Here is a 24,921-nt window from a genome sequence, read left to right on the forward strand (position 1 = left end):
ATTTGGCACTAGAATACACGCCTGCATGAATGCCTTGTTTTCATGGGTGTGCTTCTCTGGCGTGCACAAGAAAAACCCACGTGCCAGAACGGCAACAGATTCTTAATTTGCAGACCTCTGCAGGCTCACACTATGCACACTCATACACTCCCTATATTAATCACACAAAATAACAGAATCTTGACATCAGTCCTACACGTGCTATTGGTTAAACCATATGCACTTAATCACACAATTTTCTACAAACCAACATTTCGTTTTGATTAAACTGACAAACGTAGATCCAACCCCTCCCCTTGAACCCTCCAAAAAACGGTTATATTTAATAGAATTTAGCTATATTTAGATGAACAATGGAAGCATAAAATGGAAAACGAAGTTCCTTTTGGTTATTGTTTTGATGAAAAGTCCTTTTGCTAAATCTGTTTCCCATTAATTTCAGTGGGCACCTTAAAAGTTGCTTGCAGATGCGATTCATATATTGTTTGTTATTCATACGTTGCTTGCAAGTAGGGCTTGAGGGTCCTACATCAGAGTGGCCTCAACAATACCAAGCATGCCAATAATAACACACATAGCGGGATTACCACCATGCACATAAAGATGTGAATGGGTGAAAGTGGAGATTGGGGTGGCCAGGAGGGGGGCCGTCTTCCCTGACACATCAGATAAGCCAAATGGCCTGGCTCTCCTGAAAACCCATTGTCTGCTGAGCATGGCAACGTGTTTGTTAAACTTTGTGTAGAAAGAGAGGTTGCCCACTGGTTGGAATTGTCACATGTGTGGCGTGGTGGTGCTTGCACTTTGCTCACCAGCATTTAACTAGTTTCTGTTTCCAAGTAGGAAAGGTGGGCGATCATGATTTCAACAAGATCTCACAATTTGGTCAAGTGTCGAAGCCCACAACGTACCCACTACACCGTATTTGGAGGCGGGGTGGCCAGTGAGCCTGGTGCCTTCTCAACCCAAGGAAATGGCCATTGCGTTTGGGGTTCTGTTCCCTTTTTGGATAACACCTTCACTCAATGGGACCCAAAAATAGATGGGGCACTGCCTGGGCACCCCCAATTGACGAGCCTCCACTGCCTGCAACTGTGCACTGACAAGACTTTGGCTGGGGCAGCTATTGTGCACAAGCGCAGGACAGTACAGGCCAGCCTGGCCCCTCTGCCCCCAGCTGTCAGCTTTTTATCACCCGGGATCAGCCCCACGCACCTGTTAAGAAATAAACATTGGGCCTATCAACCAGAGGATCCTGTAGAATCATGTTGCAAAACTCGTTATTTTCCAGGATCCCAATTATGAAACACAATGTTTCTCTAATAAGCATTCATAAGCATTCATAAGGGGAGTGGCTAAGCGCCGGAGAAGATGGCTGCTTGAATGAGCTGCTCCGCCTCACCTCAAAATACAATGCATTAAGTTGCTTTTATTTTACCTTTTATTTTTTATTATTTACTTACCGCTGTGTCCCGCTAACGGTCTGCGTTGTGTCGTGGGCCTCCGGAGCTGGTCCTGTCCTTGTGGAATGTGTTGTCTCCAGGCGCAGAGCTCTGAGGTCGGCCCCAGCACTGAATGCGAGAGGTGCAGCGTCGCATTTCAGGTGACGCGTCGGCTTCGGGCCGACTCAACGGAAGAAATCCACTTCTAGCGCCACCTATGGTCACATGTGTACTGCAGATCAACAAGGAAAAAAATAAAATAAATAAAGAGGGTATAGAGAAGAGTTATAAGCCTGCTCTTCCACATTAAAGAACAAGATGGAGAGGAAGAGGAAAAGGAGAAAAGGAGAAAGGAAGGAAAAGGCAAAGGAAGAGAAAAAGAGGAGTAAGGAGTGGACGCTGAGACAAGAGAGGGGAAGGAGAAGAAGAAAAGTAAAGAAGGTGAGAGATGCGGAGGGAGAAGGGCAGTGGAGAAGAGAAGAGAGAGCTAGGACTAACAGAAAAGAGGAGAGAGGGAGGGAAGGGAAGAAGAAAGAGGTGGAGTGAAATAAAATTAAAAGATTACAGGCTGAAAATATTCTTAAAAGCCTAATTGGCCAGCAGTACGAACATCACCCTCTCTCAGTGCCTTTGTTGATGCTGTCCAGTAAGCGGAGCTTGATACCATCAACTTATACAACGCAAATAATGTATATAAATATGCTGCTTTTGCCTTCTGCTCTCTCCTTAAGTGCATCCACAATGTACACAGCCTTGGACATCAGCTCCTAACCCCTCCACCTCATCACAGGCTACATAAGTGCTTTAATCTCTGTGCTTCAACGCTATATCTGCTGGCTCTGCTTCTTATAACCTACTACATTGATGGATTTGGCCTAAAATCCTATTATCAATATATATATAGTCTCTGACCAAATCTTAACTTGCTATAGCAGTGGGCAAGATCAGATTTACTCCTCTCCGTTCCACTTTAGTGACATTATTATACTCTTTATTATCCATGATCTGCTCCTTATTATTCTCTGTTAGGTAATTTTGACCCCTTATTGTTTAAGGTTTACAGTACATATAATATGGAAGGAATAATTGCAGATTATGAGAAGCTATCGAACCTAAAAAGATGCCACTATAACTCAAAGGGGCATACAACCATTGTCTGCAAATCTGACACAGCATTGACTTATACTGTCCTACGAATATATATCTTTGTGAACTGCTCACTTTCAAGACTCTAATAACAATCATTAAAATGGCTACCAATAAATCTACTCAAAAAAGCACACCCACAGCAAAAGAATCCACTGCCTCTACAACGAATCTCAAAAGACCTAAAAGTGACTCACCACCTCCACTTAGTATTTCTGATCCCGCCATTGAAACTATTCTTGCAGAAATAAGAGCTTTGAAGCCATTTATCGAGACTACAAATATAAAACTGCAACAACTAGATGACAGATGGTTGGGATTCGACAATAGAATGGAAGAAGTGGAAAGGAGAGTGGGGGTCATAGAAAACCTACCCCCTAGAGTGGAGAAGTTGGAGAAATCCATCAAAGAGCTCCAAAAACATAATGAAGATTTAGAAAATCGCGGCAGGCGCAATAACCTACGCATCTCAGGCTTGCCAGAAGGCTCTGAAGGCCCAGACCCCATTGCATTTCTACCAAAGTTTCTGCCTGCCATCCTACATCTACCCTTGGAAACTGTACTTAATATATAGCGCGCTCACATAATTGGTCAACCCACAGCTCTCACTGCATCTCGTCCATTACCCAGAACACTCATATTTTACCTCTTGGAATACTCTCGGCTTCAGATCATTATAACTTCTGCCAAGGAATGCAAATCCCTCATATGGCATGGAAACAAGATATTCATCTCTCAAGACGTGGCCAGAAGCACAGCCCAATGCAGAAAAGTTTTCCTATCCTTTCGTCCTGCTCTAAAGCAGCTTAGTATCCATTATAGGTTATACCACCCATGCTCTTTTAAAGTAACGCATGAAGGTTGTACAGCTTTGTTTGATGATCCAACTGATCTTAGAACCTTCATTCAATCCATCAAAGGCGATGGAATGGACACATCCTCTCCCGCAAGTACCTCAACCTCATCTGTTACCTGAGAATTTGGCCTTATAACGTGTTCTGATTTTTCTTTTTCTCTCTTCTTTACTAGTTACTATTTACTTAATGCAATCTTTACCCAATTACTCTAACAAATTGAGGTAGGCGCTCTAGTAGCGTCCTTCTTCCACTGTGGTCGTTCTTTCTCATTTTTGGCAACCCAGTAGGTGTTACCTATACCTGCTACATTCTTCTTTCCTGTTCATTTTCCTATGTCCTGTTTGATCTCTAAAGCTATTCTTACCTTATTGCATATATTTTCTCAGTTTATGATCGAACTCGCCTCCCCCATCCCTTATCCCCAATGTGTTATCCTTCTGTATCACTGTTTGGGTATATATGTCTCAAGTTACATTAGTGTTAATCTGACACTGATATGGTACTACAGCTATTTGATGCATGCCTATCATTATGTATATGATTAAATGATGTTTAAGTGTATTACATGGAACATCAAAGGATGTAAGAATCCTATTAAGAGATGTAAAATTCTATCTCACCTTAACAAATTTAAGCCATCGGTAGCATATTTACAGGAAACTCATTTATCAAACAAAGAAACAATGAAGCTCAAATATCTTTGGGTAAAGGAGGTTATTTCTAGTCCAGCAATATCCAAAAAGAATGGTGTGGCCATATTGATAAGTAAAAAACAACCCTTTAAAATTCTAGATCAAGATGCTGATACCAATGGAAGATGGGTCTGGGTAAAACTATTAATTGATTCAACACAGGTCTCAATCTTAAACATTTATGGTCCCACTTTACCAGATCCCACATTTTGGATCTCAATTAAACAAATGATACTCAAAAACAATTTTACCAACTTAATTATGGGTGGAGACGTAAATCAGGTCCTGGATCCATTTTTGGATCAAAAATCCAGTTGTATGTTTAAAACTAACAAAACGCACAAGTCCTTTGTGAATTGTATAGCCGAGGCAGGACTTATTGACACCTGGAGACTATCCCATCCCACACAATTAGATTACACCTTCCATTCACCCCCGCACAATACACTATCACGTCTGGATTATATTTTTACAATCAAAACCCTATCTGGCTCCAATGTTGATTCTAAAAAAAACGATATGAACAAAACTGCTAGCCGATGGAAACTTGATAATTTCCTCCTACAGGATCCACAGTTTACTCAATCCATTCAATCATTTATCTATCCTACAATATTTCACAAATAACCTAGACTGTGACACTTCAGTTGTAAACAACTGGGATGCGTTTAAAGCTGCTTTAAGAGTTTACATTATGGCCCTCTCAGGTAAAAACTAGAAACTTAGAAAAAAGCACCTGGATGACCTTTATTCTCAATTTACCCATGCTGAACAATGCTATTATAGAGACTCTACCTCCACCAATCTTCGACAGGTCATGGCGGTGTGTTTCGAAATCAATAAAGAAATTACAGAACTAGCCGCAGGGACGATACTCAAATATAAAACAAAAATATATCAGACATCAAATAAAGCTGGTAAAATGCTTGCCTCTTATTTAAAAACTAAAAAAGAAAAGTTTCACATATCCCATGTAAAGGATACTCATGGCATATCTCACTATAGATCCAAAGATATACTTGATTGCTTCAGGAAGTTCTATGCTGATCTTTATACCCCAGAATGTCCTATTCCTAATGACAATATAGAATCCTTTCTTAACAACATTAACCGGGCAATATACCCTCAAACAGACCTCTCCCACCTAGATAAGGAAATTAAATCCTCAGAGATTATTAAAGCTATCAAGGGCTTGGGCAAAGGGAAAGCTCCTGGTCCTTATGGACTTTCTACTGAATTCTATATTAATCTATACAACGTCTTAACCCCTAAACTTAAAACACTATTTTTATATTTCATATCTTAAAAATCCTCACCTGGTTCATTCTCAGAAGCTTTACTCATTATATTCCCTAAACCAGAAAAAGACCCTAGAATCCCCAGTAATTATAGACCTATATCCCTCATAAATATTGAAAGCAAAATCTTTGCAAAAATATTAGCCAATAGAATTTAATCCTCACTCCCAGCTCTTGTTAAAGCAGACCAAACTGGTTATGTGAAAGGACGTAACATATCCTCAAATGCTAGTCTGTTACTTAATGCCCTTAACTCAGCAGCTAAAGACAGAAAAGATAAACAAGGATATGCAGCCATTGCACTGGATGCGGAAAAGGCATTTGACCGTGTCAATTGGAACTTTATGTTTCAAGCCCTTCACTGGCACGGTTGTGGTGAGACATTTATTTCCCTGGTCAAACTTCTTTATTCATTCCATAAATCCTCTATCTAAATGGCCAAACATCCTCCTTCTTCCCTTTACTTAGAGGAGCACGTCAGGGCTGCCCCTTTTCACCTTTACTATATATTCTCTCTCTTGAACCTTTATTGGAACTAATACTATCCAATAAAAACATCCCGGGTATTCCGGCTGGCGCCTCATGTATCAAAATAGCACTGTACGCTGATGATAGCCTTATTCTTATCAAGAATCCCAAGCGCCACCTACCTAATCTACTTGATGCTCTGGCTCAGTTTGGTCAAGTATCAGTATACGAATTAAACAGAGAGAAATCGGAAATTATGCCCCTAAACTCTTATTGTTTCAAACATGACATCGATATCTTTGGTCTTAAATGGTGTAGTAGCTCTATTAAATACTTAGGAATTCGATTTGCCCCTACAATCCAAGATACTGTTAAAATTAACAAAAAAATCATATTGGACACCTAACTTCCAAATGGTCCCCCCTATGCCTTTCTTGGTGGGGACGTTTAGATACTATTATAATGGTGCTGTCCCCTATTGTACTATACTACCTACAGCTTCTATAGGTTCCATTATCTCTTTCCTTTTTCAAATCTATATACTCTATTTTACTAAACTTTTTATGGGGAGAAGGAAAAAGTAAAAGAATAGCTTTAACCAAACTAAAAGCTCCATATGAAAAGGGTGGAGTTAAATTCCCAGACTTCAAGCTATACCACTCTGTGTTTCTACTAAAACAATCTTGCCACTGGTTTTCTGATCCCGTAATCAATGATATTCCCACATGGTGTACTTTAGAAAAACATTCAGTCTTCCCTTATAACGTCACGGACCTCATGTACATATTTAAACATACATCTATGAATGTCTTATATCCTATGAAAGCATCTATCACAGCCCTACAAGCCTTTCTCTTCCCTCATATCAAAACCCCAAATAACTACCTTTCCCCTTTAATATGGCACAACAAGAATATTGTAATTAACAACAAGACCTTAAATCGCAGATCATGGATAAAAAAAGGTAATAGATTAATTCAACACATTATTGATGGCCCCTCAATCCTCACCTTTCAGCAAATGATATCCAAGTTTGCCATTCCCAAGGCAGACCTCCTATACTATAATTAATTAATTCCTGTCTAGATGCTCTTAATCATTTTTCAAATGAGATCCGTTCTCCAGACGCCTTTAGACTATTGCAGCTTACCATGAGTAACAATGTAAGAGCTTCAAAATTTTACAGTATGCTCACCACCTCAACATTTGATGTTTGTACTATTCATCTGAAATGGGAAGATGACTTAGGATTCATATTGGAGGATCATATATGGATCCGTTTGTTTTCTAAAATCAAAAATATATCTGTTTCAGCAAACATAACACAACATTATTTTTTCTCTATTCATAGAGCATTCATTACTCCTGCCAAACTACCAAAGGCTAATCTAAATCACAATGCTAAATGCTGGACACGTGGTCTAACCCCTGCTTTATAAATGCATATGTTCTTTGAATGTCCATTTACTTTCAGATTTTGGCAAGACATTTGGAAGCTTATTAAGCTCATATCCTCTGTTAATATTCAGTTGTCCTTTTTGAATGTCTTCCTAAGCAGTATAGCCTTAACAACCAATATCTCCCCGGACTCAGCCAAACTTTATGATTTATTGATCTGCACAGCCTTGAAATGCATTACAGCTAATTGGAAGGATTTTTGATCTCTCTCCACCAGAGGATGGTGGAACTCTATTTGTAATATTCATAAAATGGAATTATGTATGGCTAATGAGCTCAATACAATCCCTAAATTCAATGTTAAATGGTCCTTTTTCATCCACTATCCTAAATATTTCAATGTAACTGCACATCGTACCTGAACCTACATACCTATTTTGAATCCATTACATATTCGCCTATAATCTCATCCATATGTTTGTCATATGCTATTATTATAAATGCAATGACAGTTTGAATAAATATAACATTATACCCACCTTCCCCCTTTCTCTCCTCCTATTTGTTTCGTGTTTGTTTGCTGTTTGTCTACTAGTTTGTTTCCCCATCTTTCTTTTTCCAACTCTCCCTAATTTATTTTCGTTGCAGATTTGGTGTAACAACTCATGTTCCATTTTCTATTGCTTCCATAACCTATGCTCCAAGAACCTTGCAAAATAATACATATGGTTTATTGAATGTTTGAAGCATCATTAACTTCTTCACATTTTATTATGGTGATCCTATGTTTATTCTTAGCAATTAGTTCCTCTAGATGTCTGTAACTTGCGAACACATGTATTATCATTATTACTTAAAAAAATAATAAAAATTATTAAAATAAAAAAATAAGCATTCATTGATAATTCAGAAATGAAAGTCTGTGCAATGTAGGTAAGTTTTCCTGCCGATACAGCATCACAGTTCCTGAAAGATTGAGTATCACCCCTGTGCATTGCAGATGCTGACCACTAGTTTCTTGCAGGGACTTTGTGGGAGTCTATCCTCTCCATGTCACAGATTTTATCTTTGACACGGTTAGGCTGCTGCATTCTGTGTAGCTCCATTTACTTTGTTGCTTGTGTAAATGCACTGTGTGCCCCCCAAGGGTTAAGGACACAGAATTGTGCATTGCTTAGCTCTCGTGCAAGTTGCATAGGTTGGTCTTGAGTTCCCAAGTGTTGAATGTCACAGCTCAGTCTCCCACCCAAACTTCGGCGCAAATCACTACATGGTATAATGGGCACAGTGCACTGAAAATAAATGAACGTATATGAAGTTTAGCAGATGCAAAATCCGTTTTGGATGGGTCTTCGACGTGAAATGACTGCAACCAAATAACAATGATGTGAGACGTTCACTGGCATTCCAAGATGGCACCTGTGGAAATCCTCCTTTTGCCCTCTCTGCATCACAGAGCAGATGATTGAACCCAGGACCCTCTGTATACAAATTCCTCCAAGGGCAAGTTATCTTTAGCCAGACTTTAAAATGGTAGGATGGTTGAGTTGAATGAGGATGTGGATATGGGTAAGTTCCCATGGACAGGGTTAGTGGTGGCAATTGAAACTATGCTTGGGTGGAGAGTAAGTGAGACAGGGAAATTATGCGTACCATGGCTGAATTTAAAGGAACAATGGATGGGATGTTTCCAAAAGTGGTGGGATAGTTTTTTTTAACTGCTTCCTGCAAAGTATCTGGTGTGAAGATGTGCGTTCTCTGATTTGTGACAATTTGGTGATTAAATACTTTCCTCATGTTGTTAGATGAGGGAGGATTTACAGCAATGACCTGAAGTAGATTGACTCAATTGCTGACTGTAACTGTAGGGCATTATCTAACCTCCTGGTCATTTTTTAATATAGCTTATTTCACTTTTAAGAACAAAACAATTAACCAAACATTAATATTTAATGCGCAACAAAGTGTATCATATAATCAATAAATCAACCTACATACTATACAATACAATACCCTATCACACTCCTAAGATACCTGCTCCAAACAAAAGCTCTTATTATACATTCATGAAAAGAAAGAGAGTGGAGGGTTGGGAAGGGTAGGGAAAACAGAAATAGGACCCAGTGTAGTCACCAGTGCAAGTCATTGCAAGGTGCCCCACATCTTGACATGGTCTTCAAGTCTGCCTCACCCTTGAAAAGAGATTGTTTCCTTCGCTGATAGAATAGCTAAACTATCCAGCCAATCATCATAGGACGGGTCAGCCTCACATTTCCAGTATCTCAAAATGTGTTTCTTAGCCCCACTAAGGGCATTATAGGCATAGTTCAGTTTCCCATTGGTCATGCATGGATGTTGCAGTATCATGCCTAATGCCTAATATACAAACAAGTCGCACTCATGGGAACGACCGGCCTATCCTCCATGTGGGTTTCCCCTTGTTTTGGGATTGCTGTAATAAGGGCGGATTCCATTGAAGCTGCGATGGCACCTCTTCGAATTATGATGTCTACAGATGGCTTTTAAAGAACAGGTAAAAAAGCACCTCCCTAAACACTATGGGCCTCATTAAGAGGTGGGTGGTAAGGGGTTAACGGCGCCGGTAAAGGTGCCGGAGCCGTTAACCCCTTACCGCCCTATTACGAGGTAAAACCAGGCATCCTTACCGGGTCCCGCGAGGGGACCAGCCCTACGGGGGCTCGAATGGGAATAGGGATGGTCCGGGTTCCCTGAATGGGGAAATACCGGGTCCTCCAGGGTCAGAATGGCCCGGTATTTCCCCATTCAGGGAACCCGGACCCGGACCCAATTTTGGGGGTAGCCATGCTCTTATTAAGGGCATGGCTACCTCCAAATTTGTAATGGGGCCCTATGAAATTCAATAGGCAGGCCGTCTGGGCCCAGACTTTTCCCGTACTCCTTAGATGCATCGCTTCTACTTTTTCTTCGGGAGTTACATCTGCCGCCACTCAGTTTGGGAATCTCTGTTTTCGAGGTAGTCTATCCCATTGTCTTCATTTATCTGATCGTCAGTGCAGTATTGTGTCTCATAGAAGCACATAAAGGCATCACTCATTTCCTCACTCTTTCTCAGGATTGCCCCCTCTTCATCTATCTGCAATTGAAAGAACTTGACTTCCCTCCTCATTTTGGTCATTTTAGGGACAGTCTCAGCCTGTTTCTATTGTGCCTCTTACTTTGCAATTTTGGACTTGGTGAACAGGGATTCATTTTTCCTGGACCTCGTTATGACATCATTGGGGTTTCTTTGGACAGCATGGCTGGCATGCAGTGACATATTCATAAAGATAGGGGGCAGCTTGGCTTCTAGGGCTAGCAGAATAGGGCTTAGTGTTTAGATGGCCAATTGCTAGGGGATAATGAGTGACTGGTTGCCCTAACAAATGACCGTGTTGAAAGTTGCAGGTTTCAAAGCCGGGATTGTAGCTTAATATTTTTTAAGACTAGAAGCTTCTTTCTCATAAAAGCTGCTGGTGCTCCCCACCCCCCAAGTGGGGCTGAACCCTCCAATGATGCAATAACATTCTTGTGTTGGAGTGTATGTCTTTCAGCCCTTAAACAATGCCACTCAACATTTCGTACTTAACTGTATTTGTATGTTTTGATAGTGTGGCAGGGACTTTGACCAGACATGCTGTACGAAGCACGCATTACAGATCCCAGAGCTCCTAGGCAGTCTGAAAAGAAATGCCATTTGCATGGATGAGAGTGAGTCTATTGGTGAAGGGAGTAATGAAAATAGTACATAGCAAGGGGACACTTTTTGAAAGGGGAATATAATAAAACGATTAGGTATTGGTGGGAAACTCCATGTCGATATGCCCAGGTAGAGCCCCCTGGTAAGGGTTGGTGCAAGAGAGGTGGGGGGATTGTCTAGACTCTATACAGACTGGCTGGCAAGATGACAGAAAAGTAAAGGTTTGAAATGAGTTAGTCGGTGAGGTTCCAGAAGCTCAATGGGGCCCACATATAGGATAGAACATGGCAGTTTCTGTTCATAAAGACTGAGGGCCCACACCCATCAAGCATTGTCTTATTTTGTGCATGCAGGTGGCAAGGGTTTTAATGGCTGAGGAATCAACTCTCAATAAGATGCTTGATCAACTAGATTCTTTATTCTATTCACAGGCGACATGGGTCAGGATTAAAGCCTATCAGTGGAGTTCCTGCAAAAGGTAAACTAAGTGGCAGAACACCTAAACATACAGTGGATGAGGTAAAGCATCAATTGAAAAGGTGCCACGGTATTCCTTAAACTTTGAGGGACCACAGTCGTGAGTCCGTCCCTGACTTCGGTCAGGACTGTATTACTATGTTGGGGGTGGGGATGGTGTGAACGAAGAGTCACTCAGTCCATTAGAGTCTGTAGTGTCCCAAGACCCCTCTTTCTTGGCTCTTGTAGACAAGGTGGGCCATCTTTCTGAGTACTGAATTCCACAGAAAACCTTTCCACATGATCATACATGGCATATATGGTTTCTTGTTCACGACGCGTGCAGGGCTTCTTGTTCACATCAACAATTCCTCTTTTTTTCATGCACACCCAGATTCATACACATATCAAATCACCACTTATCTCAGTGCTCTGATCTCCTGACCTACTTCGAAAATACTGCTCTGATCTTCTGGTGCTCACTCATCTGTCCACCTCCCCTACTGCATGCCTCAGTCCCCGGCTGCCCCACTTCCTTCATTGTATCAGCACATCCATGTACTTCATCCCTCCCTGGCTCCGTGTCACCCTCCTTGTCTTCCCTTTGTTGTTAAATGACCCCCACATGCCTGTTCAACTACAATGTGGTCTAAATCTTTGCTTTTCTCTTTCGTTTTGAAAGCCACAACTGAAGTGAGTCAATTATACGAATACGGTGAAACTCAGTGGGCCTCATTACAAATCGCCCGGTATGGAAACAACGGTGGCGGTAATCCCGCCGACACCGTTGTTTCCATGCCGGGCGATCACAACTCCTGCAGGCGGGAGGTGATGTCCCCGCCAGGTCTGACCTGGCAGGTTCAACACCGCCCGCCTGCAGGCAGACAAGGAAACACCGGCAGCATTACGAGATGCTGCCGGTGTTTCCATGATCCCCATTCCCATTGAGTCCCATGAGACTCAATGGGAATGGGGATTAACACCATTCCGCCTCAGTGATTCCTGGGAAACCGGGGTTGTAATGCCCCGGTAATTCCGGGAATCACAGAGGCGGAATGGTAATACGAGTCCGGCGGTAACCAGGCGGCTTTACCGCCTCGGTTACCGCCGGACTCGTAATGAGGCCCAGTGTCTCTTACATTTCTAATATAAGAGGTGTAAGCCAAATTCTGTAACATGGTTATTTGTTTAATCAAAACCACCATGCTATTGTTGAACATATCCTTCACCTTCTTATGTGTACCTATGCTGTTGACGACTTAGCTCGCGATTCTCGCAAAAGAGTTTGTATCTTCTATTAAGGTTGCAGCTGGATCTTCAAGCTTCCTCTATTTTTCTAACTGTGTTTAGTGACTTTTTGCGCATTTAACATTGCAAAAAATAAGAACAAAACAACAAAAGCCCTTCGCCCTTACCTTCCCCACCCCCCACCTTCTTCCATTGTTTAAAAATGTTTTTTATTTGCACACATATCACCACAATTTAAGTAAGTTCCTTGGTTTGCACTGCTACAAGCACCTTGTCCATGAACTTGGCCTTGGGGTACGCCTTTCAAGTAACCCTGACGTGAGCAGCCACTGAGGGTGGCTTGCAGAGGGGGGGAAACACCAGGAGAAGTGCCCCGTGACGCCTGTACAACTGGGGCGGGATCTTGAGCGTCATTCATGGTCATGTAGCTCCTAAAGGCCCCCCAGTAGTCCATAGGTTTGCTGTTTGATGAAAGTGCCAAATTATATTGAGACTCTCTGCATTCACAATTCGACTTAAGATTAAGCCAATGTTAAAACCTAGCAGCAATTTCCCCCCATGAACGCACCACCAGTGCCCTGGTGACAATAGAAGCCATTCCAACCAGGCGTTTCTCACTACAGGATCCAAACTCAACCAGGGCCAGCAGCCAAACCTCGGGGGTACACGGGACGGGGGAGTTGAGCATGCTCGACACAGCTTCTACAATACTGGAACAGAAAGAGTGAAGTTGCCAGGCCATGTGGTAAAAGTCTTCTTGGTCTGGTGACACCTCTTACACGACAGGGGTTTAAGTGGGATCATTTTGTGTAAACCGAGAGGAGAATAATACATTTGGTAAAGAAATTTAAAGTGGATTAGACGGAATCTGTTATTCAAGAAAATGGATTTGGTCTGGGCACATATCAAGCTCCAGCAATCGTCTGATAGTATTTTCCCCAAGGTGCCCTCCCATCTGTCCCTGTAGTAGGCCGAAGGTGGAGCCCCGAGTACAGGGCCATTCCGTACAGTGTCAAGATTAGCTTCCTGGTGGAAGTTCGTGCAGTAGTGTATTCCAGGAATGGCCATCATTACCTCCCGCAACCGGAAATAGAGAATCTGCGTGATGGGGGTCCAACCACCTCCTGGATTTAAGGTCATCCCAGGAAATAAATTGACCGGCCGGTGCCACATCGCCTAATGTATGGATCTGTAGGTTAGTGAAGTGTTGTTTGAAAATAGCCCCATGCATGAGTGGCTTACCTTGGACGTGATATATTGCCATTGTAGGGGAGTACCATTGCTCCTGCCCAGTCCATTTCACCAAATGATCCCAAGCTCTAAGGGTGATGCCCAGGGGTTGTATTTCTGCCCTCGAGTGCTAAGCTTCCTATATTGTAACGCAGACCCCCATCAACATTCCACCATCAGTAGCTACTAAAATGCCCACAATGTCACTTCTGAAGCACAAAAATAACTGGAAACGGGGAAAAGTTGACCCTGTCTCTCCTCTAGTTGACATTCTTTCCAATCTGGTGGGAAATGGTGATTATGCAAACACCAGGCAAGAACTTCTCATATATATTCGATCTGGGCTGTAATACTTGGTGTATTCTTACTTGTGCAGCCTCAGACAACCTACAACTTTTACTTCAAAGACAAAACAGATATGTGTATGGAACCATCAAGGTGCTGCCACCATTATTTCAGACACTTCTCACACTGCATAGAAGGTACTGTGGACACATAATCCTAGTGGTCTGTGCTCTCCTCCCTGATACAGCAGTCCTGACCTTTGCTGGCTTTTTTGAACATCTAAAGTGCATTGATCCTTCCCTGAACCTCTCCAAAATGGCGATGGACTATGAGAATGCAGTTATCAGGTCCCTGAAGTACTTATTTAAGGGTGTTTCTTTCATCTAGCTCAGTCGCCATGGTGTAACCTCCAGACAAATGTGCTCAGTGTCAAGTATTGTTCTGATCCACAGTTGGCCCTCTATTTTAGAAGGCATGCCACCATTTGATATATTGCGAAGGATAGTGTATAGTCGGCTTTGGAACAACTCGTGTCCTCAGCATTTTCTGTTGAGAGCTGTGAAGCTACTGCAAATTTTCTTAGGTATTTGGAGGATACATAGATTAGAAGAATTGGCCAATCTAGCAAGCAAAAGAGCGTTCTCTACCCTCTTGATATGTAGAATGGTCCCATGGCTACGCTTTCAGGTGATCCCATTGAAAACGATGCTGTCGAAGGCTGGCTCAATCGCTTTGGAATAGCCGGTATTTGCCAATCTGACATATGGGAATCCATCAATAAACCCAAGCACGAGAAACATTCTGAAGAAAATAGTTTGAACATATTATCTTTGCTGTGCCACCCCTCAAATCCAAGATAACACACCGAGATGCTGCCATGTGACCCGGTTATTTGGTTTTAAATTTGTCCAAAATACCCCAGTGTCATTTCCTCCAGGGCTTTGCTAGAAACTTTACCCTGCTGATGTAGATGGTGGGTTGGTGTTCTTCTGTTCTTACAAACAGCTACTTGTTGAACTTAGCATAGTTTTAGCCTGTTTATAAATTGTACTTTTCTGTGATTAATGAATTGTGTTAATCAATTAATTAGTAAGGACATTGTTTTTGTTTAAATAAAATATGTCTGTTGTATTTGCAACAGCTATTTTCAATTTAAGTTTTGCAGCACATGCATTTGTTGATAGATGGGGCTATTTTCGGAAGAAGACGTAAATGATCAGGGGTGCTAACTTAGATAGAGTTTAAAAATGTGATCGTATAAATACAAATGAGAGGACAGCGGTGGGGGTAGGGGGTGTGTTCGTATAGTGGTCCTCATATGCTGTTATTCAAAACACCCAAAACAAAAACACTTCATCAAAAGATCTTTATGCCATTGGTGAAAATTGTCCTCAAGAACCGAGGCACGATAAATTGGAGCACCATAATAAGTCCATTTGCACAGCTAGCCTCACTGTATGACCGTGCATCAAGAACGCGACTCGCTAGCAATTGTGTACAAATGTAAAATCTTACACTGCAGACAGAAATTCTGCGAGAGAACATTCAACAAAATGATCATTCCAATAACTTGTAGCCTTTCTTGCTTGGTGCAAGATTCATACATTTGCGTTTTTGGTATTACTATACTTGCAGGTGTCCTTATATTGTCTGATGGGTCAGGCTTCAGACTGTTTATTAACAGTAGACCCCTGGCTACTTTCTCAGTTCCTCTCATAGTTTGGTTTATATTCATTCGTCCTTTGGCAAGTTTGTCTTGCAGACTCTTACCACAGGTTTGTTTGGGCTGCCTTTGTTTGATGCCGGGCTTCCACCCGCTCCACAATCTCTTATGCACCTGTCTAGCCCAGCATGTCTGCAGCACTCGATCTCCTGCCTTTTCCTCCCTCTCGCTTCCTCTTATTATTCAGTTCTTTCTCTGGGTTTTCTCTCACCCCAGGTGTTCTTCTCCCCTTTCTCTCAGTCCCTCAGCTCTAATCATCCCCTCCTTTCTAGCTCTCTGTAACGATCTCCAAGTGTTCTCATTCTCCTCTCTTTCTCCCTCCACCTCACTCCACTCCAACCGTTACCCTTTGGGGTTCAAGCCGTTTGTGTCTTCCATGCTATGTGCTCCTTGGAGGAGAGGTGTCTGTTGATTTAGACCCCAAGGGACTAGCATAGGTGGTCAGCTGGGGTGTGACGCCCTCGATGTTCATCATGGGGAGCCAGGTTCGGATGTTAGGGGGGTTCGGTGTTGCTGCTCAGCAGTAGAATTGTGGTCTTGGAGGTGTTGAGCTTTTGGTAAGCACTGGACATCCAGAACTGGACCATTGTGAGGTAGGCCTTGAGCCTGTAGATGTCTTGGATGGAGGATATTTTGGGGTACAGCTGTGTGTCATCTGCGTATTGGTGGATGTTGATGTTGTGTTGAGCCAGCAGGTTTCCAAGTGGTTCAATGTAAAGATTGATCATCAAGAGGGAGAGTATTGGTCTTGAGGGACTCCACAGGTGATGGGTAGAGTTGGTGATCTGGAGGAATCTATTTGCATGACATGGCAAGGTAGTATTTGAATCGGCTGAGGATTGTTTTGCTGATCCCCATGCAGTGATGCAGATGCTGTTGAGTGTCTGGTGGTCTATTACGATGTTGAGGTGAACCAGGAGACAAGGATGGCCATTATCGAGGAAGTGAAGGGCATCGTCTGTCACCATGATGCTGCCCGTTTCCAGGCTGCATCTGAATGTGAAGCAGGATTGGTTGGACTAAGGGAGGTTGTTGGCATTGATGTGTTGGAAGAATTGCATTATTACTGCTTTTTCAAGTCTTTTGTCTAGGAAGGGAAGATGGGTGATGGGGCTGTAGTTGCTGAGGTCACTGGGGCCCAATGTTGGTTTCTTTAGAAGAAGGGTTTATTTTTTCTTGAGCATCGGGGGAGGGGGTCTATAGAGTGGGGGAGCTGTTGATGATTGCCAGGTAAAGGAGTAGTGCTTCTGTCAAAAGGGTCCTGAGTACAGAGGCAGAGAGGAGTTGTCTGTGTACGATGTGGTCTTGAGGAATGCTAGGGTGTCTGGAATGTTGTCATGGTATTAAACACTTTGTGACATATGATGTGTTGTGTGCTGCCAGTTGTGGTGTTGTTCACAAATGCTAACGCATTCTTCTTTAATTTTGCGTTTCCCTACCCCTTCTTTCTCCCTATCCCCATCTGGCAATGACTGATTTGGATTTATTTCTACCATATGGGTTGGATAAAAAATGTTTTCTTTTGCTTTAAAATTCTGTTCCTTTCGGCATCATGTATTTAATTTGCACAATTTGGTCTACAATCTTTGCCATGAATGACTACCCTGAATTACTGTGTTGACCACCCTCTTATGTTGCTTTGTTGTTTGGGTCTCTCACATGTACCATGTACAATTTTCTTGTACTTTCTTATTTTGCATGTACAAAAATGGGTAGCCTCAGTAGAACAGCAAGTTGCTCGAAACACATGTCAGGCTACTTCAGTGTTGATTAAATATCATACCAACTGTACTCCATTTTGTGTTTGTGCGCAGTGTGGTTGCAAAACAATCCCTTTCCAGTTTTGGTGTTGGTGTCTATGTGCTGGCAGATCATGCTGAGCTGGTCAATGAAGAAAGAGTGGATGGCAGTGGATTTTACGATGGAGTGTTGAATGGGTGTGATAAAGCAACAAATAGTTTGGTGAGAGAGCAATGATAATAAAGACACGCACACTGAACAAGTCTACTGAACAAGGCTGACTGGTAAACCTGTATTTGGTTACAAATAACAGCTGGAATTTGGAGATAATGTGAGAGCAAGACTCAGAGTTTTTAAGGCTGTCTCTGGGGATCTTATTATGAACATCAGTTTATATATGTTAATCAATAATATAATACATAATTTACACAAAACCAAGTGGGTGTTGTAGACATTTTGCATAACTGTTTCTTGCAACATGTAGCATTGAAAGCAGCACGCAGCCCTTGCGGTTACTACCCTTTTGTGACTTGGGCATGGCTGGCATTTGCAGGAGAGAGGACATATAAGGAAACTACTATGAGTAGCTGAATACCAAGTATGGTAAAGTAAAGGTCGGTGATCTGTGATGTCAGGTTGCTAGGGCTGGGCAGATATGCCAGGCCCAAAAAGTGCTTTGTTGTACTGTAATGGAAAAAACATTGTCCAGGATAGTTAATACATGGGAAATTCTGCCACCACAGGTGGGTCTTTGAAGAGGGCTCTGCTTTTGGTTTTGCGTTGGCTATAGTGTTCTGGTAGTAGTTATCCATAGCAGTTGTGATCAGTAGTCTGTGTGTAGTAACACACATTTATTAATGTATTAAGTATACCAGTGTGTAGAAGGTTTAGGCATTTGGATGGATTGTTTCACTGGGGTGTTATGCTTGTTGTTGGGTGTGAGGATGGTATTGAGTTCCTGGAGAAGCAAGTCACAGTCCTGGTTCATCTGAGGCAGATCCGGCCATGTGAGATGGAGGTTTGGTGAGCGCTTCCATGAGAGCTCCCACTTGGAAGTTCTTCAATGATCTGAAGGCCTGCTTTCTGGGTTTCCAATGGGTTTGCTTGACTGTGGTGTTGTTATTAATGATAAAGGGGATTGCCAGATGGTCTGACCAGTCAAGTGGGGTTGGAGAGCCTTAAAGGAGGGTGTGCAGGTCACTGACAATTAGGTCAAGGATATAACCTTTCCTGTGGGTTTGGTCTTAAGTGTGTGGCTCAGTGTGTCGAGAAGGCACAGGAGATCATCCTTCATCGACTTGGTTGCTGGGTTACCAGGGATTTTAAAGTTGCTGCAGAAGATGTTGGCATACGTGATCCATATGGTGGTGACCAAGTCCTTGAAGTCTCCAATGAAGGAGAGGTTGGGCTTAGGTGGTCTGTGGATGAGGTGATAGGTGACGGTGTCCATCAGGGAAAGCAGGAAGTGGCAGGGGAGGTTTTTGAAAGGATTGATAGGATTGATGGTGGTGACGTCTAGTTGGGTGCATGACCATGATCCCTTGTAAAAGATGGTGTGGCCTCTGACTATCTTGTTTGCAGTCTCTTTGACTGGGGATGAGGATGAGGATGCCTGTGATGTGGGTGCAGTTGGATGTCATCTAGGTCTCGGATAATGAAGATGGAGTCCCAGCCATGTGTGTTGAAGAGGGCAGCGATGTCTGAAGCATAGTTGATTGCTGAGCAGATGTCCGCGATCATCTGTTTTCTTATAGTGGTGAATGATTGAGTGATGAACGGGGCTCTATGGTCATGCGGGTGAGGTTGCTGCAATGCAGTGCCTGTGATGTTCATTGTAAGCTGAGTGGTTGGTGGGGATGGGCTGGTGGGGATGGGCTGTTGGGATAGAGGGGTGAAACACAAACTCAAGTGATCTTACCTCATGTTTAAGGAGCAGGGTTTCTATTCCTGTATCCTATCAGTTCGAACAGGTCCAAACAGAAATTGCCCACTTATTTATCTGCCCTTTGGATGCCCTGGTGAGAGAGACCTTGTGATCTAACAGTTAAGACAGTAAAGAGAGGAGCAGAGCTAATGAGATGTGTGCGACAGAAGTCACATGGCCTAGATCCACTTGCTGCAGCTTACCAACTTTAAAAGAAAAGAGGTTGAAGACTGCTTAAGAAGGGAAAAAATAGATTGGCAAAACAGAAAGGCACCAAAAGATTAGCAGTGATCGGCAGGTGGGTGGGCAGAGGTCACTTGACCTAGATCCTCCTGCACAACTGACAAACTGGGATGTCAAGGGAGCTCTGTGGGATCCTCAATACACCTATAATCAACATGCATGCGGTGGTCCCAGGCCACCGGGGCCTTCACAGACCCATCCCCTAGCCTCTCTAGTGTGACTTCAGAGTCCACAAGGCACCCAAGCACAGGGTCTAATTTTACGTTTATGGGGATGCAAGTGCTACAACGCCCTTGTACTTATTTATTTTTGTGTTTTAGGGAAGATATTGAGGGTCCATCTGCCCTCTGATCCTCTCAATGTTGATCAAAGGAACACATATTATTAAGTGTCCCCCCAGATGTCTGTGTCCTGTAAATGTGTACGCCACAAGTGCTAATAATTGTATGCAACAGTTATTCTGAAGTGGCTCCTTCAATGGTGTCCTTGGTTGTTCAGAGTGTACAATATAGGGAGGGAGAAAGATGTCCTTGTGATGCCTTCAAAGCTCGCCCCTCTATGGAGACTACAAAGCACTTTTGTTGAAAGGTGCTAGAGTGCGTCTGAGATTGCGTCCAACCCTGATGCATTCCCCACTGTCAGACAACCAGGCTCCAGGCATCAGGGACATCCATGAAGTGTGTGTCTTTGGCAAAATGAGTGCTTCTCAGTAAACACACTCAATTAGGAACAGCAGAATCCTTTTCTATATCATGTCTATGGCTTATGAGGGCCGCTTTTTGCTACAAATCTCGAGCTGTAGAACTACTATACGGGTCAGACAGTCCTACCATTTTTTTTCAGAGATTCCACTATGATCAGCAATCCATTTATTTCAGATGATTAACCACACATGCTAATCCAAACTTTCTTTTGGTTTTTCTCCTTAACACCTGTTGTGTGTTTCTGTGATATTAAAACGGTTGCATAGACCTTGGAAAAGCGTGCTAGAGGTCAATATAGTTGACTTAAGCATGAAGACCTGTCAGTCTAGGCTTTTGCTGTGAGTGACATAGCTTTTGCAATGAGCTTTTCTCTTAGAAACGTTGCGTGTACCACGCTGAGAAAGCTAGTCTGAACATGCTATGAATCTATAGACACAGGGTTTTGTGTTCGTTGGACCTCCTGCCCTCAAACAGTATCTGGAGGAGCCACAATTCTATGAAAGGTATTCAAAATAATCATATATGTTGTTGTGTTTTTTTTACTTTTGTCTGCTGCGACACACAGACACACACTAACTGGTGGGGGGCTGGGGAAGTAAAGTTACATCACCACCTCTCCTACTCTCCACACATCGCAAAATCACCCTGTTACGCCTGCACCCCATTTTTTTCTACCATTCCAATAAAACATTGGGATAACACTGGTCTTAACTCCTTACAGGTACGCAGCTAGCAATTCATGAACCTTTGTGTCTTGACAATGCACAATTCACAAAATGCTCTGTCGGGTAATGCTACACTGCAATTTAAAATAAATAACAATGTATTTGGAAAGCTAGATATCTTTAGCACCGATGGATGAGGGAAAATACACATCAAGCCATTTTGACATTTAAGTATAAGATTAGGAAATTCCGAGTCATGTCCTTGAAGGTTTGATTGAGTCTTCATATGATTGCAAATCCTAAGTTTGGGAGGGTTTGCGCAAACGGACAATGCTTGCAAAAACAAGGCCTTTTAACTTTGTAAAATCTTGGGGGGAAAAACTGAAAACACTGACTAAACCCTGAGTTTCAGATTATTTTAGGCTCAAAATCTTAACTCACAACCAGGCACAACCAAAGGTTGCATGATGATTAGCAACAGAATGATTCCCACTGTGGAACCAAATTAGGATCTCGCCTAACAGGGACACACACACCGCATTGCTGTGCACGCTGGAGTACATAGAGGAGTGTGGGTTGTGCTGTAAATTGTTTAGGATGTGTGTCAAGGCAAAAGGATCTCTGATACACACGGCTGGGTATTGTTTTGGAAAGGATCAATATGGATCTTGGGCATCATTTCAGGGAATCAGATCTGCTGGCTCCCCTCAATTATTCGAGGGAATTATTGGCTATAATGGAAGGCTGAGGGATTCTGCGCAAGGCCTGCTTCCGAATAGCAATGATTCTGCAGGGTTGACAATTGAGAAGACACGACTGTTTACAGGAGCCTGGTACACTGGACTCCAAGAAAAACTCAACCTCTGTAAATTCGACAGCATTTGCATCAACTTTTAAGCTTTAGGGTTAGGTTTCTGTTGCACCCTTGGCTGGGCCTCCATGTGGGGGCCTGCACAAACAACACAGGAGATGTGTCTCCGACCAACCTTCTCTTTTATTTCCCTTCTACATTCTGTGTGTCATTTCCTGCCGTCCCTCCCCTTCCTCCTGCCTCCTGTTCCTTCCCATTTTCCTGGGTCCTCCCCCCTTGGGCAGTGGCATCGCCAGGAATCAAATTTAGGAGGGGCACATAGGGGGCCAAAGACAAAAGTAGGGGGGCACAGACAAAATTAGGGGGAGAACATGGTCACTGCTCGTCTTAGGTAGGGGGGGCACAAGTGGGGTCACAGAGTTTCACAGGGGGGCCCCAGCCCCCCCCCCACACCCCTGCCTAGCGACGCCACTGCCCTTGGGGGAGGCTCATTCAGTTTCCCTGGTATCACCTTCAGTGAAAATGGGGAATAGAGATTGCAACCCTTAAATGTCATTTCTGGATTTAACATGGATGTACAGATGGGTACAGGGTTAAAATGGTCATTCCGGGTACACACTGTATTGAATTCATATAGTGTTATGTTTATGAGACCTGTTTTGGGATATAACAGAAATGGGAACTTACTTGTATTGAATGTGTTGTGTTCTTTCTTTAAAAACTGGAAAACACGAAACACAATTTTAGCTTGGTGTTAACATAATCAGGACTACTCCTATTTGTTTCCTAATTTCCTAATTTAATTTTCGAGTTTTAATAAAATACATTTTCTTTACAGGCTCCAGTCATTAAGCAGCCAAGAACTGTTGTCTGCTACATCTGCGGACGAGAGTTTGGAACAAAGTCCATTGACATCCACGAACCGCAGTGTTTAAAGAAATGGCACCTTGAAAATGACCGGCTACCCAAGAATTTACAGAGACCTGAACCCAAGAAGCCGGAAGTCAGGCCAATTGGAGGTAAATGAATCAGCCAAGAAGGCCGATGTAGGTGCCAAATTGGCGGGATTAAATTGAAAATTGTCATTGGAATTTCATTATGGTTTGCAATTAAGGATACATGTTCATAGTAGATGGAACTGTTTCCACATGCAAAGATTGTTTTCTCTAGGATAGCTCAAAGACAAATGTGGAAGCGTTCTAATTTATTTTGTCCACAAATTAAGGAAGCAAGGCACGATGTAAACAAAGCTGCATTTGCAGGATTTTGGAATGACATGTTTTCATAGTGAAAATATCAATTTTCATATTGTCAGCATTTTTTGAAAAGATGGAGTGCATTTGATTGATGTTGGAAATCAGATTTTCTTGAAAATTTTCAAAATGCATTGAAACTGTGTTTGTGAACACATATAATATGGATTGAATAATGTTTTACTACTAGTAGTAAATGAAAAGGAAAAACATGAAAAAAAATTATAAGCACTTTTTGTCAATGTTCGAAAAAATTACAAAGTTCAGTAGTACATTTGTTACTTAAGTATATACAACCAAGTAATCCACAAAATATAAAGAAGCCAGAAAGACAAAAAAAAAGATTATTTACAGAGCCAACATTTTTGAACGAAAAACAAGGTAATTCATTTTAATACCCATCCCTGCGCCTGGAATTTTTCAGGTGTCCACGCACTATAACAGTTTCTGCAGACCTTACAGGCTGAAAAAAGTCCTCACTTTTGTATTTTTTTAGTTCAATTTTTTAACTGTGAAAGTGGGCTCCAAAAGGAACCTTTTTTTGTCTTGCTGGCTTTTATTCTTTGGGGGACTTTGTTTTTCCTGTCGCAGAGGTGAGGAGGTCGAGTGTGAGAGGAAAGGGGGGGAAGGGCTAGCAACCACAGATGCAGAGGGGCAGGTGGACAGGGGAAGATGTTGTGCAGGCCTTAAATATAAAGTAGGGGGCAATGTTCCTCATGCTTGTTGACCTTGGCCTCGAAAGCACTTTGAAACTGCGCCACCCTGCAGAGCGGTGCGCCGCAGTATATACAGAGAAATGTGACCCTCGAAAGGTAACGATCGACAGCCTATGTATGGCCTGCGAGGGAGTCAGTGGGACCATCTGCCCCACAGGAGTAACTTGTGTGGTGGCAGGAGTAGTTGAGGAAGATGGGGTAGAGGAAGTTAACTGCTTCTTTGTAAGAAAGGAAAGGAGTTTCTCAGAGCACCCGAGTGGCAGGATTTGGTGTGGTGGCGCATGGAGGTGGTGCCGAAGGAGTACTGCTCAGATTGTTTGTGAGTAAGTATGACCCTGCACTGGATACATTTCACCTGGGCAGCCTGAGCCTTTGGTAATCACCCAACTGTGGTAAAGAAAATGCCACATCCATGACTCTCTCCTGGCGCTAGAGGTAGGCACTTCCTCTACCTACTCTTCCTGTTCCTCATCCAGATCACTGCACTTGTTGCCCTGTCCAGGCCTTCCACTTGGTGGTTGTGGTGGTGGTCCCTGGGATAGAGGGATGGCCATGAGAGATGCCATTGTTAAACTTCTGGAAGTCTGTTGGAAGTGGCTCTCCTGGAAGATTCAGTCTGCTAGTGTGCCAGTTTAAGAATGACTAAAAGTAATGGGTGGGTCCCTTTTAGAGGAATTGAACACAGACTGCCGAGCCAAAAATAGGCCTTGGAAAATTGTAAACATTTGACAGACAAAGTAAGAATGGGTCTAGGAGCTCTGGATGGTTAAGCTTTGAAAATTAAATATTGGATATTGGCCGGAAATGCAGTTTCATACTGTCCGCGGTGATGCACACCTTCTCCGGACTCGCAGTCATGGCACACGGGCGCGGTTACATGATGACATCTGGGGATGTGTGTGGC

At 42.8% G+C, this 24,921-nt stretch overlaps 1 protein-coding gene across 2 annotated transcripts in view; it reads left to right on the forward strand.

Annotated features, from left to right (window-relative positions):
• The window catches only part of LOC138510112 (zinc finger protein 474-like), a 435,594-nt gene that overhangs the window by 186,096 nt on the left and 224,577 nt on the right, over positions 1 to 24,921 (forward strand). For both annotated transcript variants that reach the window (XM_069625569.1, XM_069625568.1), the window contains exon 3: positions 22,887 to 23,067. In XM_069625569.1, coding sequence (XP_069481670.1) covers positions 22,887 to 23,067 — 181 coding nt within the window. The remainder of the gene's footprint in view (positions 1 to 22,886; positions 23,068 to 24,921) is intronic.

This window comes from Ambystoma mexicanum, chromosome 6p (genome assembly GCF_040938575.1).
Source record: "Ambystoma mexicanum isolate Mex_15411 chromosome 6p, UKY_AmexF1_1, whole genome shotgun sequence".
Lineage (NCBI taxonomy): Eukaryota > Metazoa > Chordata > Amphibia > Caudata > Ambystomatidae > Ambystoma > Ambystoma mexicanum.